The sequence below is a fragment of the Phoca vitulina genome, unplaced genomic scaffold (genome assembly GCF_004348235.1).
Source record: "Phoca vitulina isolate PV1807 unplaced genomic scaffold, GSC_HSeal_1.0 scaffold4, whole genome shotgun sequence".
Taxonomy (NCBI): Eukaryota; Metazoa; Chordata; class Mammalia; order Carnivora; family Phocidae; genus Phoca; species Phoca vitulina.
The window spans coordinates 4,189,334-4,204,145 of NW_022589707.1; the positions used below are offsets into that span (position 1 = coordinate 4,189,334).

General features: G+C 36.3%; 1 protein-coding gene across 6 annotated transcripts in view; it reads left to right on the forward strand.

The window, feature by feature from the left end:
• TPK1 (thiamin pyrophosphokinase 1) overlaps positions 1-14,812 on the forward strand; it is a 325,993-nt gene that overhangs the window by 108,344 nt on the left and 202,837 nt on the right. For 5 of the 6 annotated variants that reach the window (XM_032401396.1, XM_032401394.1, XM_032401393.1 and 2 more), the window contains exon 4: positions 10,702-10,771. The exons of the other annotated variant lie outside the window; for it this stretch is intronic. In XM_032401396.1, the coding sequence (XP_032257287.1) occupies positions 10,702-10,771 (70 nt within the window). The remainder of the gene's footprint in view (positions 1-10,701; positions 10,772-14,812) is intronic. 6 annotated transcript variants of the gene reach the window in all.

A 14,812-nucleotide genomic window follows, 5' to 3' on the forward strand; every position in this document is an offset into this window, starting at 1 on the left:
TATAACTGAACTTTGTTCCATCTTTCAGGCTAGAATTTTAATCCAAATCCCTATAGGAAAATACCTAACAAACTCAGTGTCCCGCAGGACATTTTGTACCCTCTTGAGTTAAGACAGAGGTACTTTTTAAAATCTAGACTAGCCTGAGCCATTCAGAGACGTTTGGGCTGTGGTGTGTTTCCGTTCAGAAGTCCTGACGGAATGCCTACGCGTGTGCGAGCTGCTGCGTCCAGCTGAGGGTGGCAGGAGGTAGTGAGGAGGAAAGCGGAAGAAAGAAGGAAATGGCGCCTTGAGATGGTGGTTGGGGAGTGTTTTGTCAGGAATCTGTGATCCTTTTGCACTGCCCTCCGTATCCAGTTTATCAGCCAACAGTCACTTCCACCTCCCGAATGTATCTTGAGGTACATTCATTTCCTCCGGCCTCATGAGCTGCCCTCTCTAGAGAAGCCACCATCTTCCAACTAATTCCATGACTTCCACTCCTGCCTCTCTCTAATCTGTTCCCACAGAGAACTGTCTTCAGTATGTAAGTTAGATTACAACAGACTCCAACTTAAAACCCTTAATGACTTCCCTTTACACTTAAGCAGGTCATGGTATAGAACAGAGTTTAATGTGCTCTTTGACTACCTCTCAACTTTATCTCTTAACAGCTATTCGCTTATCTGACTAAAGGCCAAAGCAACTGGCCTTTGTTTAATTACTTTAAAAATAAGCCTTTTCATATCTTGATAATCATGCTTTAAAGATTAAGATGAATTTTATCTCTAACAGTGCTCTGAGCTTACAAACCAGGAAATGTGGTAGTTAATAAAGCACTTATCCACCCCCTTGAAGCACCTTGCTCTTTAATTGTGCCTCAAACATGGTAGTGATTCTTGGCCTAAAGAGTTTCTGGGTAGTCACCTCTTGCTTTTAACCTGAACGCACGGATTCCTCTTCTTTCTGTCTTTTTCTAGAAGCACTATCCCTAATTCTTGTTTTCTACTCATAGCCTTCAAATAGCTCCCCCACTTCTACTTTCTTTTTTTTTTTACCCCCTAAGAAGGAAGGAGAATTAGATTATAATTGTTTGTACTCAGAAAACGAGCATAGTCAAGTTGTAAGATTATAATATGAAATTTTTACATTATTTGGTAGTAATAATTATTTCTCAGTTTCTAATTATTTTGTAGTAAGGCCCAATTATTGAAGTTAACCTATTATTACCACTTAGATTTAATGATGATTGTTTAAGAGAATAGATTTGTTTGCTAGAAACTCTCACTAAATGTGTTAAAATATTTTTATAAAGGTATCAGAGGTACTAGCAAAAGTACAGACATTATCTGTAGGGTTTTTTTTCTTTATCTACAAAATAAGATAAATGTTAATCACTTTCTTGTGTGACAAACATCTGATTTTAATACATTTCACTTTTGATATGTGCAACAATAAATCTCTCATTTGAAATAGGTCTTTCATATAAGTTCTGAGGTCTGTTAACACTGATTCATAAGAAAAAAGGAGAGGGGAAAGAATTCTGGTACCAAAGGAACAGGCAAAGGATGCAGATTGGTTCCAAACCTCTCTGCCTTCTGTTAGTTACCTATTTGCATCAGCAAAGTGATAAGGCTTTTATTTTTGCTAAGTGGACCAGGCCCCATCATTGTCCTTTCCTTCTATTTCAACTCTTTTAGTAGTTCTAGGCATTTTGCCAAGATGTCCATCGACAGATGAATGGATAAAGATGTGGTATATATATACAATGGAATATTATGCAGCCATCAAAAGGAATGAAATCTTGCCATTTCCTCATTCATACAGATTTGCCACCTCTCCTTATTTTGTTACCACCAACTTACCCATCTTTGTATATTACGAAGTGAACTGAGCTAATAGAAGTTGTCGCCTTTCATGCTCACCATTTAGGGTGGTATCTGTGCAGTGGTGGTTCTTATCTGACTTGGGAGTTGATGGGAACTATCCAACGGTTCCCAGAAGACGGTCAAAAAGACCTGGCTTCACCTTTTGGGACTGGTGGCAATAATACAGTAATAGGGACAAATGAGTATGAGGCACAAATAGAGTGTGGGATCATGCTAGATCACCCAGAGTATCCTAGATATCCAGTCATGTAGAAATTATATGAGAAGTCTGAAGGTTCAAAAAGTCTACAATAGAGGTTAAGATGGTAGATTTGTTTCTGGAATAGAAATGAAGGCAATTTAGTTAGGACATGAGTTGCTTTGTTAATTCACCAGACTTTAGTAGCTAGGTAGAATGTAGTTTCTAGGTGATAGTCTTGCTTTTAATTTGGAAGTTTAGAGAATAGCAGTGAACAATCTGCCTTAGAGCTGGATATTGTGGGATTATGGGCAGCCTGAAGTATAAGTGGTCCTCCGATAAGAGTACCGGCTCTTTACTGGGAGTGATTTTGTCCTTGAGGGGACATTTGGCATTTTCTGCAGATAACTTCAGTCATCACAACTTGGGGCTGCTACTGGCAGTTAGTGAGTGGGTAGAGGCCAAGGGTGCTGGCAAACATTCTACGATGTACTGAATGACCCCTCACCACAAAAGCCCAAATATGAATAGTGTCGAACAACCCCATGTTATAAACACCAGCAAAGGTCAATTGTATGTTTTCTTACTCACTGTAGATGGAGTGCACATATTTGCCACCTTATCCCTAAAGAATGGCCAGTCTTTAGTAAAAATTGAATGATTGAGGATGTACTCAGCCTCGTTTTTAACAGCTCCCATCTGGACAAACATGTATATGCTAGCTTCACATATATAAGATCATCTTTTTCTGTGCTGCTTAGCTATTTGCAGTTTTTACCCATTATGAGCTTTACTCGTCTTTTTAAAAAATGTTTCCTGTGCTACTTTAGAATAGACAGTTTGATGTTTGGCTGTTTTTAAGATTTTTTAGTAATGAGGTATTTGGTATCACTTGGTGTTAAAGAGCTACCTGATTTTAGACTTTATAAATTGCATCAAGGATAACTGAATGTGATACTTTATCGCCATGGTGCATAACTAGGAGGGGAGGAGATAGAAGGTGGAAGAGAGAAAGGATAATAGAATTTACACAGCAACATTTGCCTATAGATAATAAAAATCTTCGTTATATGGCATGAACCAGAGCATTAGGACTAGCACAGCACTGTGCATATAGATGCTCAATATAAATACCACTTGCTTTTATTTGAAATAAGGAAAATTCTGTGCTACTGACTTGACTAAAATTTAAAGAGTATGCCACTTTTTGTAGGATATTACAAATAATGTGAGCTTCTTAATAACTATAAATAAATATACTATGAATAAAACCTTTGATCTAAAACGGAGTTATCTAAACAGCAAATAATTACACATTTCAATACTCCTATGAGCAAAGTAAATTGTTGCTATCTCTCTCAGTATTTATTTTCATGAAATCCTCTGAATGAAAGTGTTTCCACATGAAATAATGTCTTGAAAGGAAAAGCATGCTTATCCATCTCTGTTAACCATGTCCATGGTTAACCATGTCCACAAACTAACCAATTTGGACCATAATCAAAGCTTTGCTGGTGATAGTCTATTATTAGTATATACTATCGACAGAAATATGCAGCTTCTCTTAAGGGCTTCATCTGTCACAGATTCAGGACATAGTAAGGTAATATTCTCCAACTGATAGAGGGAAGATTCAGTGACTTTGAAGTAAAAATTAACATTTGTATGTTAGGGCTCTTCCTGTTTCAGATGATAGAGAACCCAACCCAAATTGGCCTGAGCCCAAAAAGGGAATTTATAGCTTATATAATTGAAAAGGCTAGTGCCTAGCCCTTGCTATTGTTGTGGGACCCAAACAGTCCTCATGCCCTGCTTGCTTCATTCTCTGTGTTGATATAGACCATAGACCCAATCTTCTCAGTCTCAGGTCTGAGTCTCTCTGGTTGCAGGACAGTAGAAAAGGGAATGTGGAAAGTCTATTGTGATGTCATTATTTTTGACTGGATAGCAGGAGATTGTAATGGCATAGATTGGGCCATATGCCAAATCTGGATTTGGGTGTAGATTTAATGTCACTTATGGCTGAGAGTGCAAAAATAAATCTTTCTCCTAACCCTATCCTCTTTTGCAAAAGTACCACTGTAACAATATCTTATGCTTATAATTGTATAAATGTAAAAATCAATACCTGCATTATTTTATATATAGATGATTGTATCTTATATGTGTTTTTTTAATCACTGATCTATATATTTAACATCCCTACCAATGGAAGATCTCCAAGGAAGATCCTGTAACTTCTCTTTTAAATAACAGAAGTATCCTAAACAGACATTCTGGTTTTTTATGAAGTGTTTTAAAAAACCAAAGTGGACAGCCAGATGTGCTTAAAGATAATAGTTCATTAAAGAAAACCTTCCATGAATTCTTATATAGAATCTGTTTCTTAATAGGCTTCATTATATGGTTGTTTTTAACACGGGCAGAGAATAACTGTAGGTAAATTAAATGTTTTTAAGCAAGATATATTTCTGGAAGAATTCATTGATTTAGAGCTTCTTGGCTGATTTAAGTATGAAGTGTGAATTATTGCTAAGTATTGTCTCTAATGACGAAAATTGGTTAAAAACACTTATCTTCAATGCAAAATGGATTAAAGGTTTATATGTAAAGTCCAAAACTATAAAACTTCCAGAAGAAAACATAGGGGAAAAACTTCATGACGTTGGTTTTGGCAATGATTTCATGGATATGACACTAAAAGCTAAGGAACAAAAGCTGAACTAGATAATCAGAATTACATCAAACCACAAAGCTTTTGTACAACAGAGGAAACAATAGACTGAAAATGCAACCTACAGAATGGGAGAAAATATTTGTAAGCTATATATCTTGCAAAAAAAAACCCCAAAAAACAAAAAATAACAACAGTACCTTATAGATTCAGAGAACAAATTTGTCATTGCCAGAGGGAGCGGAAGTGGGATGGGAGAAATGGGTGAAGGGGGCCCCCCAAAATAAAAAGAAGAAAGTCTTGCAGTATGTGAAAACATGGATTAACTTGGAGGACATTAAGCTAAGTGAAAGAAGCCAGACACAGAAGGAAAAATACTGCATGGTTCCCCTTATATGAGGTAGCTAAAACAGTCAAGCATGGAAGCAGAGAATAGAATAGTGGTTGCCATGGGCTGAGGGAAGGAGCAAATGAGGAGTTGATACTCAGTTCTAGAGATCTATTTTACAACATTTACCTATAGTTAACAATACTGTATTGTTAAGCTTTTAAGAGGGTAGAATCTCATGTTAAGTGCTCTTACCATAACAAAAACAAAACAACACCATTCTCTGTAGTGCCTGATAGCTAACCTTTTTGGCATCTGTGTAGTTGTGTGTGGACTCACATGTTTATCAGAATTTCCTTATTAATGTGCATATGTTAGTGAACTGTTTCTGAGTCTCATCCAGAAGGGAACTACTCTTTTTCCCCCATGACTGGACTAACTCATATGGATGCTAGAGCTGGCTTAAGGGTAGAAGTTGGGGATTCTGTGGTTTACTGTGTCAGGCAGGGAAAGAATCCTGACTCAAACCAGTAATTGACAGATTAGATTGATTTCGGGTGCGCAAAGACTAATTGTATCTTTGGGTACTAGGGGTAAGTACCTGTGTTGGTAAAAAACAAGATTTGGGTAATTGGAGTTATTTAGCGCTCTACGGACACAGTAAGACTTCTTCTAAATAAGATTCTGGATCTTCTCTTTCCTCTAGATTAGTTGTAGGCATCTTCAATTCAATCCTGGCAAAGTCTGACAAAATATTTGATTCCTTTTAATAATGGGGTTAGATCTGGAATTGTTCTTGTTATTTTATGTATATTTTCCCTTTTTTAGTTATTACCATTGGTTTTAAAATTATAATTACAATATTCAAATTCCTTGTATAAATATTTTTAACAGCACAGCATGTAATGTAAAGAGTGAAAAAAAAATGTCTTCTCCATGACCCCATGCCCATTCCTCACAATAATCACTGTTAAAGAGTTGGGTGTGTAGAATACAAAGGTGGTCTTGGGTTTGGATTAACAAACTCACAAGACATGATAGGCTTTACTCAGCACTATGTTTACTTAGCTTTAAGGAAGGGTACAAGACAGATAATAAAACTTGTTTGATACAGAAATAGTGAAGGCCTCATCATTTCCCAGGAGGAACTTTGGAATGTTCCAGTCACTCCATGTTTGGGATGCAAAGGGCTATGGAAGCCATCAGTTCTTGAGGCATATCCTATGCTAGTTGTTATGAGTTTCCTCAGGAGTATGTGTTTGGGGGGGAGGGGGGGGTCCATTCTGCAGTGCAAGTGCATCTTATCAATGCTGATTACTAATTACTTGATACACATTCTTTTTTTTTTTTTTTTAAAGATTTTATTTGTTTATTTGAGACAGAGAGAATGAGAGAGAGAGAGCACACGAGAGGGGGGAGGGTCAGAGGGAGAAGCAGACTCCCTGCCGAGCAGGGAGCCAGCCCAATGCGGGACTCGATCCAGGGATTCAAGGATCATGACCTGAGCCGAAGGCAGTCGCTTAACCAACTGAGCCACCCAGGCGCCCCAGATACACATTCTTGATAAAGTAACTTTTGCCTGATTCTTAGTTTTCTTGGATTTGGTATATTCCTGTATGTTCTCTGAGTTGCTATTGCAAGGAAGACTTGACCAAGGGTTATTTCAAGTTATTTAAAGGGTTATATAACAATATATCTCATAAGAGGTAACATACAAATACATGTAAGAGCTACCTTTTTTTTTTATAGTTCCCTACTATGGTTATGATATATTTTACCAATATTCAACTGGTGACCCATTAAGTTCTCTAGTAGTTTTTCATGATACACATATTATCACAATGAATATCCTTATACATATGCCCTTGTGAATTTGGGCAAGTGTTTACGTAGGCTGCATAGAATTTCTGGATCAGAGAGATGTACATTTAAATTTTCATTAATCTGCCAAACTGTTCCTCAAAGTTAACTGTCATCAACAGTATGTGAGAGAGAGAATGCTTCCTTCTAGTTTTGTCTATGTTGTCTCCCTCTAGTCCCTGAAAAATTCTGTGAATTTGGTAAAATATATATAATAATTTTTATTTTACATTAGAATCAGCAGGCTTTGGATTAGCTCAAAGTCATAGGACTAATAAGTGGGTGATCTAGATTAGAATTGAAATCTTTTTTTTTTTTTTTAAAGATTTTATTTGTTTATTTGACAGAGAGACAGCGAGAGAGGGAACACAAGCAGGGGGAGTGGGAGAGAGAGAAGCAGGCTCCCTGCTGAACAGGGAGCCCGATGCGGGGCTCGATCCCAGGACCCTGGGATCATGACCTGAGCCGAAGGCAGACGCTTAACGACTGAGCCACCCAGGCGTCCCTAGAATTGAAATCTTTGATATCTAGTTTTCTTTCAGTTAAACTGAAAAATGCTTCTTTGATTTATTTTACTTTTCTTACATTTTAATACTTGGAACTAATGTAATAGTCTACTGTTGAGAAAGTCAGATTATTTCTGTCCAACTTTATTCAACAAAAATTAATGAAATAGCCAATTAACCTCTGATGTTGAACGGAGCCCTTCATTATCTGTCAGTAACATTTACTTATACCAGTTTAAAAAAAATTGTTAGTTTCAGATGCATTTAATATACTTACTGGTAGTACCAATATATAAAGTTAATGATTTTAATGTATTTTGGTCTTTAGTTGTATATCAGCCTGATGCATAGTAAATAATTGCTCAACCATTGAAGTTATAATATTTGACAAATATGCAAAACTTTTGCTGTATATACGCCAATGAAAATTTTACATTACAAGATAACTCATGAACTAACTTCTATTTCTTAAAGTTTGGAACAATTTAAATGATGGAGTGAACAGATTTTTGAGGCTGATTCATTATGACTTATAAAAAATATTTTATGAAAGAGTACCTTCTACTTCTATTTCTTTTAGTTTGTTACTTTCATTGACGGTAATGCTTGCAACTCATTTTTCAAGTGCTATCAGTGAATTCATGCCAACATTATTTATGCTTGAAATACTTTATTTTTCAAATATAATTTTATTTACATATGTGGAAAGTACTTCAAACTAGCTAAAACATTTTATTACTAAAATTTAAAAATGGTAGAAAACATTTTTTTTCTTAGTCAAACTTTATTGAAGACAAAATAGTTTTAGGGACAGACGGGAACTTGTTTTTCCTTTCAGCAGGATTGTACCCCTACTGTCAACTGAAAGGTAATGAGAAAAAAGTCTATAGATTTCCTCCTGGTTATTTTCGCTCCCTTTGCCATTTAAAACAAGAATAGATGTGGACAAATTTGCTTCCTGTGATCTAAATATTTCTCTTTCCGTAAACCGCTCTAAAAGTGTCAATTTAAATTTAGGCATAGGAAGTAACAGACATTAGAGAAAGTTTTGGTATTGTGAAAGTAACACTAATCTTAACAGAGGTAGATTTACTGATAAGCAATTTTATAGATGTTTACTAAAATTAATCTCTCCCTTCCTTGTCTTCCGTTGCATTTTGTTGCTCTTATTTTAGCACTCCTCAGAGTCTACAGTGCATCGTGTGTATTTGCTTTGGTCTCTCTTCTGCTCAGTTGTGAGCCTGGGGTACTAGATCTGTTTGTTATTCGTTTTGCTATTGCGTTTAGGGCCTGGAACATAACAGGTATAAATGTTGAATTCAACTGATCTTTGTAGAATAATACCACACTGTGAAGTTGACAACTCATTCTGTTTGATGATCCTTAGCCACTAAAACCTGTTTCTTAGATTTTCATATTACTTGGGTGAATCAATTTTTATATAAAAAGATTTCATATACTTGTAAATTTTGTTTACAGATAATTGTTTTATATACTCGGAGGGTAATCGCTGATAGTTCACCATCTGTTTCTATTTATCAGTCTTTTCAATCTCCCAATTCAGTTGTTTTATGCCATATTTTAGATGTGAGACCTATTTTAGCTTTTGATGCTTTTGAACTTTTAGGTTTTGATATTTAGGATATGTGCAGAATATTCTGTGATCTTCTGCAAGTTATGCTTGTGGCTTAATTTGAATTTGGCTGCCATTCCTCCTAAGGAAATGTGTATTGTAGGTAATAGGTAAAATGAGATGTCCCTCTTAAATATCATTGTAAAAATTATTATTTTTGTCATGCACTATTTAAGCAGCTTAGGCTTTCCTTGTCCAGGAACATAAGTAAGCTTTTTAGACTTCATAATCATTCTAACAAAAATGGAGGAAGAGGACCAATGTTGATTGAATGCTTACTGTATTCTGGTATTCTGATGAACAACATATACAATTATTAAATCATTAATTACTTAATAACTCTAAGCCATATTATCCCCACCTACAGATGAGGAAGCTGAAGCAAAAAAGGAATATATTTTTGCCACTTGGCCTGTTTTATTTCTGATAAAACATGAAACACAGAAAATAGTCTCACATATTATGGATTAGTAGAAAACACATTAGGACTTTTATTTCTGCCAATATGGCTAATTTGATATCTTCTACCATATCCTCCTGCTTTTAAATACTTAGACGTTTGGAGGTAAGTATTATAAACACTTTTAAATGTGTAAATTTGCAGAAAGGGAAAGGGATTTCTTAAGTGGCATGAATCGAAGAAGTAGCTCAAGAGAGTAGTGTGTTTCTTCCAAAGCTGCTGGTCCCAAGGTGTTTGCTGATTTTGTGGGTCTAGTGACTTTGGTTTTAACAGCTACATGGGGACAGGAGACAGGCTTCTGTTTGTTTGGGGTGAGGAATCGGAATCTCAGACATGATCGCATTCACTATCCTTACCCAGGATAAAAAAATAAAGTTTGATCTGAAAACTTTAGGTAAAGGATATTGAAAAAAGAAGAAGAAAGAACTGATGCTAAGATATTGAACATTTCTAGGAAAATTGGAAATTAGAGAAGTAACAACAACAACAAAATAGTAGTCCATGGACTAAGAGAATTTCAAGGAACAGTTCATCAGCCGCATCAAATCTTGCAGTGAAAGCAAGACTTAAAAGCCCCAGTTGGAGAGACCCAGTTGGAGAGACAGCCAGTCTTACTCAAATATCTTAGTATTTCCCAAATTTTAATTTTATGCCACCTCACAATTTTTTTTTACAGTGTTCACACATTATCTAGATTATTAATATTGTAAAATAAACTTACAATGTTATGTTTGATTTTTATTTTTAAAAGAAACTTTTTATATCAAAACAAAATATGGAAACCCATACCTGCCATAAATAGAAAACGTCTGTAGAAGTTAATAAAGTAATACCATAAAGTGATACCTATGTCCTGTTGTCCCTTACTGAGCGTGAGGCCTATCTTTTGTAAAGAAGGAAAAACAAGCTTCAAGAGAAATTGAAGACACCCTCTACACTTTTCCCCTTTTACTTAATAAGAGGAATTGAAAAGGCCACAAAAAGGAAATACACTGTCTTAGGGGATTCTGTCTTGAGTGTGTGGTACGTAGATCACTTGCAGCGCGACAGCCTCTGCCTGAATGTGAAAAGATCCAAAGAGGAAGGCGTGGCTGCGTGTGTCTCTGAGTGCCTGCTTTTTAATCATTGGTTTATCATTTGTGAGGTACTGCTCTAAGCTGCTTATATTGAAATGTTGTTTTTTTCTATTTGAAGCTCTTCTAAGAGCCTGTGCCGATGGAGGTGCTAACCGCTTATATGACGCCATGGAAGGAGACAGGGAGAGGTACGCTTTCTTTTAGTCCGTGTCCAAAATACCACTAATTCTGCTCTTCAGGTTGTTTTATTCTCTCCTTGATGAATGATGACTATTAATGTTACTTCAAAATTAACAGAAAACCACATCAGTGAGAGAGTTGCTGAACCATGTTATGTTGTGTTATTTCTTAGTTTTGAGTGTATCTCCTAGAAGAACTAGGCCAATCATACTCTTATTTAAAAACCTGTCATTCTAGTCAGTCAGAGAAAGACAACTATCATACAGTTTGCACTCATATGTGGAATATAAGAAATAGTGCGGAAGGTCATAGGGGAATGGAGGGAAAACTGAATGGGAAGAAATCAGTGAGGGAGACAAACCATGAGCAACTTTTAACTCTAGGAAATAAACTGAGGGTTGATGAAGGGAGATGGTGGGGGGATAGGGTAACTGGGTGATGGGCACTAAGGAGGGCACGTGATGTGATGAGTGCTGGGTGTTATATGCAACTGATGAATTACTGAACTCTACATCTGAAACTAATTATGTACTATATGTTGGCTAGTTGAATTTGAATAAAAAAAACTTTTTGGTAGAAAAAAACTCAAAAACCCTCATTCTACTATTTCAGAAGTTTCATTAAGTAGCATTATCAAATATCGGTATCTGTGAGGACTTTGAGCATTAATTAAAATAAAACTCCATTTAAATGAATAAAAATTGACCTCATAAAAACAAATGATACATGCTGTGGTAGAAGTGAGATTTTTGTAGTAGTGTTGAGTAAAGCTAAGTATAATTTAACTTAGTAACTTCTGAGTTATGCACACACATATATTTTAGGAGATAAATAACTTACTCTTAATGATTTCTTATCTGTGCTGTCTGGTTTTCCTGATCTTTGCCTGGTGAGCTATTTTTAGATACGAGAATACATTTGAAAGCAAATTTAAATCCAGCTCATTGCCAACATGTTTATAGTTCAACCTCTTTGCAAACATAAGAATTTATAGTCTAGATATAAGTAGACTAGCTGTGAAATTTAGTTCCACTTCTATCATATGTGTTATTAAATGTACTGAAATGTTTATAGTTTGAGAAATCACCTCCTTGCTGCAAAAAAATAAAATAAAAATATTATTCAACATACTGCAGGTGTGAATTAAATATATGTAGTTTGAAACGATGTAAAATACATCTTTATGGCATCAGAATTTTTAACTTCAGGCTCCTAATATTGGAGCCGCTCTTTGAAAGCAGCTGGTTGCTTATAGGAAGAGAGCATGTTTCCTTTGAGATTGGGAATGCTAATGTCTAGGGACTGGATGAATTATCAAAGAATATGGCAATAGTGACAGCCTAGGAAACAATTTAAATTCTTAACATTTTATGGTTCTTTATTTTTTAACTTTATGGATTCCTCTGACCGTATTCCCTAAGACCTGACATGGACAGTGTGTGAAAAATACTCTAAACAGGGCCTGGGCTGGTTAGTTCAGGGAAGAGCATGATGCCCATGAGGCCAAGATTATGAATTGGGTATTGCGTTTCATGCCTGTAGCTGGCTTGCTGGCAAGGAATCTAGTACTGAGTACTATTTCTTTAATGGTAGGTATAGCTCATGAATGTAAGTACATGAACCAGAGCTGTGAACAGATATTAACACAGTGCTTCCAACTCTGCTGTGACCATAAGAACCATCTAAAATGCTTGTGAAAAAAATACAGATTTATATATTGATTGCTCTTATTGGATTGGGCTAGACACTAATAAGAAAGAGAACACACAACATTTTTATTCACATTAGAAAGCAAAACAGATTACGAGGTTTGTGGAGTGAGTACCATTATTTTTGTCCAGATTTCAAAATAACTCATTTGACTGTATATGAAGATGTTCAATAAGAAAATGTACTTTCCGTTGCTTTTCTCATTATAATAATATGTTTGCAGTGATTCATACTCTGATACTTAGGAACATGGCTGGCCTGGATAGGGTGGCTAATAGGGAGATGAGTAAACTAACTGCCTCATGTGGGAATTAAATCCTTGAAGTAAATCTCATTAAATACAAACCCTAACCAGTAACGCTAATTGGATATAGGTGACTAAACATGATTCCTATTAGTTGCATTTTTAACTGAGAAGCCACACAAAGAAAAAGGAAAAAAATCCAAGTTTTAAAAAGCCAAGTATGGTTTGTGGACCACTGCTTGGCTTGTTTGTATTTGTTTATTTAATGTCCATATCTACAATGTAATACCTTATAATTATGCAATAATCGTGCCCGTTTTGTCTGAAATCACATATAGAATTCGTCCCACTTATTTTCAGAATGTCTTATATTTACATTGTGTCCTCATTACTATCTCAATGAGTCTTTTATCATGAAGATTCTTGCCTTTGAATTCATTGGTATTTTGAGAGTAACATGAATATCCTTGCTACTTGTGTTTTCTGTGATTTTAAAGGACGCAGAGACTCTGAAACTCATCTGCGTACTAGTCTGAGGAATAGCTGTGAATTTTGGTATCATTAGTATATAGGGACTTGAAATGAGAGGCGGGGATGTTGTTTTTTGGTTAGTTTTCTCAGAATAATTGATGAATACAGCATCCTGAATGGGAAGTCCCACAGATGATCTAATTTATCTCAGATGTTTAAGAGCTGCTTTCTGTTGAATTTAAAAGAGTAGCATCCCGTAAAAATTCCCTGAAATCACACAGATGACCATTCATGTAAACAGGTGTTAACGAGGTGGGATGAGGGGGAACTTGTGGTGCTCAAATAGAAAAGAAGGATTCAGGGACGCCTGGGTGGCTCATCCAGTTAAGCATCTGTGTTCAGCTCAGGTCATGATCCTGGGGTCCTGAGATCGAGCCCCACATCAGGCTCCTTGCTCAGCGGGGAGCCTGTTTCTCTCTCTATCTCTGCCCCCCTCCCCCGCTTTGACAAATAAAATCTTAAAAAAAAAAAGGATTCATTCCCAATCTCTTATTCCAATCAGACCATTAATTTTCTCAGTTTGGATTTCAGACTTCCTAGCTTTATATATTCTTGCAGCTTTCTTACGAGCAGATCAATACTGCTTTTCGGAGTGATCCAGTGGGAATCAGACTGTTGTGGCTCTAAAACTCACTGTGTCCTAGCTAAGCCAACTTCAGACTATGATTTCAATAACCGAGTAATGTGGGATTCTAGCTGTTCTAGATCAGCCTCAAAAGCCCTTGTCATTATCATTAAACCAGGCACCTGGCAGCCGGTACCGGGCACACTCTTAAAGGAACCAGTGACCTGTCTGTCTGTCTCCATATGAATAACTTAACGATTGTGTCTTCCCTCTCCATTCACTGCAGATAGCAGGAATTCCATGTTGGGAACTGTGTAGTGAGAAGACACGCACAGATTTTTCAGTTAGGTTGGGATACAAAATCTGATTCTGCGACTTCATTACTATGAGACTTTGGCAAGTAATTTCACTTCCTCGGGCTGTGATTTCTCCATCTGTGACATTTCAGGGAAAGATCAGGATCTTCTGGAATATTCAGAGCAATCTTGAAGATTTGTATGAAGAAGAAATGTATTACTTGGGCTGGTTACAAAGGAGTTGGATAAGCCAAGAGGGTAGACGGTGGCCCTTCAAAGTTACGATATGATGAATTACAGGATAGTTGAATATATCTATCATCTGGTTTTGGACAATAGCTGTAAATGTTCTCTCACAGTTAATACTTTGCATGTGGTAATTGTGCAACTTCCTAGAAAGGTTGTAAGCTCTTTTCATATTGTGGTTGGAATGAAGGAATATAGTGTTTAAGCTTCTCTGGTTCTTCTTTTGGTTTTGATCATCTTTGTTCAGGTATAATTTCATATGATAAAATTTATCCGTTTTAAGCATTCAATTCAGTAAGTTTTGTAGCAGTATACAAGTATATCCACCAGCAGTCAAGAATAGAACATGTCCATCATCCTGAAAAGTTCCTTCCTGTCCCTTTGCATCAGTCCCCAACTCCTATACTCTCGTTCCTGAAACCTTCTAGAATGTCCTATAAATGGAGTCATTCAGCTT